The sequence below is a fragment of the Pteropus vampyrus genome, unplaced genomic scaffold (genome assembly GCF_000151845.1).
Source record: "Pteropus vampyrus isolate Shadow unplaced genomic scaffold, Pvam_2.0 Scaffold490, whole genome shotgun sequence".
Lineage (NCBI taxonomy): Eukaryota > Metazoa > Chordata > Mammalia > Chiroptera > Pteropodidae > Pteropus > Pteropus vampyrus.
This window is the reverse complement of record NW_011889271.1, coordinates 446,244-450,287: the sequence shown is the minus strand read 5'-3', so window position 1 is coordinate 450,287 and position 4,044 is coordinate 446,244. Positions and strand designations below refer to the sequence as shown.

At 53.9% G+C, this 4,044-nt stretch overlaps 1 protein-coding gene across 1 annotated transcript in view; it reads right to left on the bottom strand.

Annotated features, from left to right (window-relative positions):
• Nucleotides 1–4,044, bottom strand: part of MEGF8 (multiple EGF like domains 8) — a 43,040-nt gene that overhangs the window by 15,875 nt on the left and 23,121 nt on the right. The window contains exons 28-30 of the mRNA XM_023524733.1: nucleotides 3,347–3,631; nucleotides 2,455–2,599; nucleotides 310–541 (exon numbers count right to left, since the gene is read on the bottom strand). Of these exons, the coding sequence (XP_023380501.1) occupies nucleotides 310–541; nucleotides 2,455–2,599; nucleotides 3,347–3,631 (662 nt within the window). The remainder of the gene's footprint in view (nucleotides 1–309; nucleotides 542–2,454; nucleotides 2,600–3,346; nucleotides 3,632–4,044) is intronic.

Here is a 4,044-nt window from a genome sequence, read left to right as displayed (position 1 = left end):
AAACTCAGATGGAATCTCGAACATGCCAGGGGCAGCCCCACTTCTGAACCTTTGCTGGTGTAAAGTCTCCTGGTCCTTTAAGGCCCAGTTCAGACCCAGCTCCTCCAGGAAGCATTCTCAGGTGACACTCCGCCCTTGGGGGCCCCCAGCCTGCCCCTGCCTGTGATGAGCCACCTTCTTTCCCAGATGAGCTGGTGTCCTAACCGGACAGTACCCTCCCGAGGCCTTGCCCAGCCTGGTCTAGCACAGAACCCCCCTGGAAGGGCACCAGTACCTCCCTCCCCTGCAGCTGTCAGTCACCATGGTTACCTGTGGGCCTGGTCCCCAGACAAGCAGGCCCCATGGCACCAGGTGCAGGCCCCAGACTTGTTACAAGCTTCAGGTGAGGGCAGCAGCCGACAGGGGTCAGGGGGCAGGGTCAAGGCCAGCAAACGGCCCAGGGCCACTCCCCCGAAGCCCCCGGAGATGTACAGGCGGCCCCCCACTGCCGCCACTGCGTGGGCCACAGACTCCTCCATCGGGGCCCCCACAGAGGCCTGGCCTGGGGAAAGACGGACAGTGCTCAGAAAGAGAGTGGGTGGGAGACCCACACAAAGAGGCCACTAAGGTGCCAATCAGAGAGGGACCCAAGGGGAGGGATGTCTAAGGAGAGTGGAGACAGGTGTGGCCGGACAGAGAGAGAGAGAAGGCCGGACAGGGCCAGAGAATCAGACACAGACAGCAAAACAAAAGAGGGAGAGAAACACAAACAGAAAAAAAAGGAACTGGAGAGTGAAATCGAGAATGGAGATAAATGTAGTATAAGCCCTGACAGGTGTCTGACTTAAGCTTTGATTGCGAGCCACCCATTTCACAGAGGCACCTGCTTCAAGGAAGGCCGTGGTCAGCCACACGACTAGATAAAGAGCCAGACCCCACCCCCTACACACACACACACACACACACACACGCACGCACGCACGCACACACACGCGCGCGCGCGCGCACACTCCTTTCTTAGAGAACTTGGTTGATTTTAACATCTGACCATTTGGGCTACTAGTTTGTTTTCTCTTCCTGTGCTTTAAATTCCCACTCTTGGGTTTTAAAATCACCCAAAAGGAGTGAGTCTGCGAAAGCCTAGGTCCCCACCCTCGACCCCAATAAAAAGCAGCACCCAGGCCTGGGCGAGCTCTCTCTACTGGTGGCCTCGCCCTGTGGTCTACAGCCAGGTGTGCTATGTAGTTTCTAGGTCTTATAAGTAATGAACCTGTAACTTTTCCAAGTTTCCTGACAGTTATTGCTAAAGTGATAGAGGGAACAGGCGTGAGAAGTACAAGAACTGACTAAATAATAAATAAACTATGTTGTATTTGGAGCCTGCTGATCGGCCCAACAGCCAGACCTCGGGAATCTACGGAACAAAGGAAGATTCCTGCTGAGATTACTAACAACTGTTTACCAAAACTTTCACACTGTACACCCACACCCTGAAAGGAAAACAGGAAAACAAAGACTTTAAGCTGCAATTTTCATAGGACCTAAGATTCAGATATAAACCGAATTTCTCAAACTCTGGGTCTCATTCTCGGCCTCTGAGAAGAGACCATGGGTCTGTTGGTAGAGCATTATGCCTTCTCTAATAAACTTTCCCTATGTTTCTAACTCTGGCTCCCACTTGAATTCTTTCCTGTATGAAGTCAAGGACCCTCCCTAGGTAGACGTAGGACCTGAGTCCGACATTCACCCTGTCCTGCATCAAAAGAGCATCCTGTCATCATAAGAACCGGGAGAGCTGGTCCAGTCAAAGCGCTGGTTATCGATAGGCTGGGACCAGCACAAAAAGCAAATATTCTGGAACCAAATAGAGGTGGTGCTTGCACGGTATTGTGAAGGTACTAAATACCACTGAACTGTTAATTTTACAACGATTCATTTTATGCTATCTGACTTGCACCTCAGTTTTTGAAATCCTCAGAAAAAAGAGTCACAGAGTGGTGGAAAAGATAGATTAAGAGAAAAAGAGAATTAGAAGGCAGAGAGTTAGAAAGAGAAGTAAAAAGAAAAGGAGACAGGCCCAGAAAAACACAGTCGGTCACCTGTAAGGTTAAAAGGAATTAAAAGGCAAGATACAAGCCCCTGTCTAACCCGTGGACAGTGAAGACCGGGAACACCTCCGTGTGATCGGAGCTGTCGCGACAGAGTGGGATTAGGGGGAATTTTTTCTTCCTATTTCACAAATTATATACGATGCGTATTAGTACTTTTGTAATCAGATTTAAAATTTTTTTTTTTACAAAACTTTTAATAAAAAATAAACTTTTCTAAGAAACAAAAGGAAGGAGGGCATCCCCGTAGGTGTTCAGATGACATGGAAGGTATGGGAGCTTTGCTGTTGAGTCTGAAGGGGCCTGACTGACTCTTAATGAGCGGGTGTCCCAGGACAGGGGCCGCCAGGGACAGCAGTGGACTTACGGGTGAGGTCGGGCAGGAGCCAGGCGTTGCAGTTGACCTGGTAGAGCAGCACATCGCTGCTGAACTCGTCAGGGTCCGAGCGGCCCCCAAGGACCACCATGGTGTCCCCAAGCAGGGCTGATGCGTGGAAAAGTCGAGGGCGGGGCTGTTGGGGAGACAGTTGGCAGGATGGCCTGTTAGAGCCCACAGTCCTCTGCTCTCTCTCTCTCAGCTCACCTGCCACCTTTAATCCCCACGTCCCAGCCCCCAGCAGCCCACCCCACCCTAACCTTCCTCAGATCCCTCACTCCTCGGAGCAGACCCTAGAGCTATCTCCTCCGCCTCTATCTCGAACTCCCACATCCTGGCTGCTCCCCAAGAACCTAGCCCAGACTGCTTAAGAGGAACCGCATTGTCCTGTGACCTTGCCAGTTGGGCTGGGGAGGACTGGGGTGAGGCTTTGGTCCCTAACTTCCACCTCCCTCTAAGTCCAGCCCCATGAAGGCCTTGGAAATACACTGGTGGTGGACGGAAAACACAATTGTCTCTAACGGCACATCCGGGGCTTCACGTTCTCCCACACGCCGTTTCCTTTGGCCTTGAAGGCAGGAAACGCGAGGAGCCTCAGTTCCCGTTTACAGATGGGGAGGCCAGGAAGGGACGTACTGCCAGGGCCGTATTAGGAGTGGGGCAGAGCTAGGGCAGAGCCCAGGCCTCTGACCTCCTGGTCTAGGAGTCCGTCCTCCAAGCCGGGGATGGAAGAAGGGGCCACTTGGGCTGCCACAGTTTAGTTTAGGGGGCCGGAAAGGAGAGACAGCAGGAAGGTCCTGGTCATTCCAGTCCCTGGATCACTGGGATGGGGGGCCCCTCCCCGCCACCCCTACATCCATCTGTCTGGACCTCATTTCCTGACCTTTGCCCCCTGAGAAGGGGCCAGCAGGCTCCAGGTGCGGTCAGGACAGTGTAGGGAGTAGAGCTCAGGGGACGGGGCTGCCAGCTCCACATGGAAGCGGAAGCCCCCGAACACGTAGAGAGAGTCAGTGGCCTCGTGGTACACCGCAGAATGACCGTAGAGACCTGGTGGGGGCGGGGGGAGTGAGCTCAGAGGGCGGGAAAGGCTGGTGAGAGAAGCACCCCGCCACCTCCCTGGGCGCCCCGTCTCATGACCACTATACCCCCAGGTCCTGAGGCCACACACCTAGGAGCCCTTCTCTAGGAGCCCCCTCCCTCTCCCTTCAGTTCAAAGGACAATCAACAGAGATGCTGGGAAAGAGAAGAGAGGGAGCGGGGTGGCCAGAATGTCCTGGGGACAGTGACCGAATGATACAGAAGAAGAGGTAGAGGCAGGAAAATACCGAGGGACGGTGACCTGGGCCCTGGGGGAGGGGGTAGCTTATCACTACTGGGCAGAAGTGGGCAGCTCGTCACGAAGTTTGATGGTGGGTTGGGGGGTAAACAGAGAACTTGAACTTCTCAGGAGATGGTTCCCTGAGAACCGGGGTAGCGGTCGGGGGAAACATGGAGATAACAAGGCATGGGGGGCAGTGACCATAGGGTACAGAAGTGAATAGAGCCTACATGAAGCCCTGGACGGCAGGGAGGTCGAAGGCG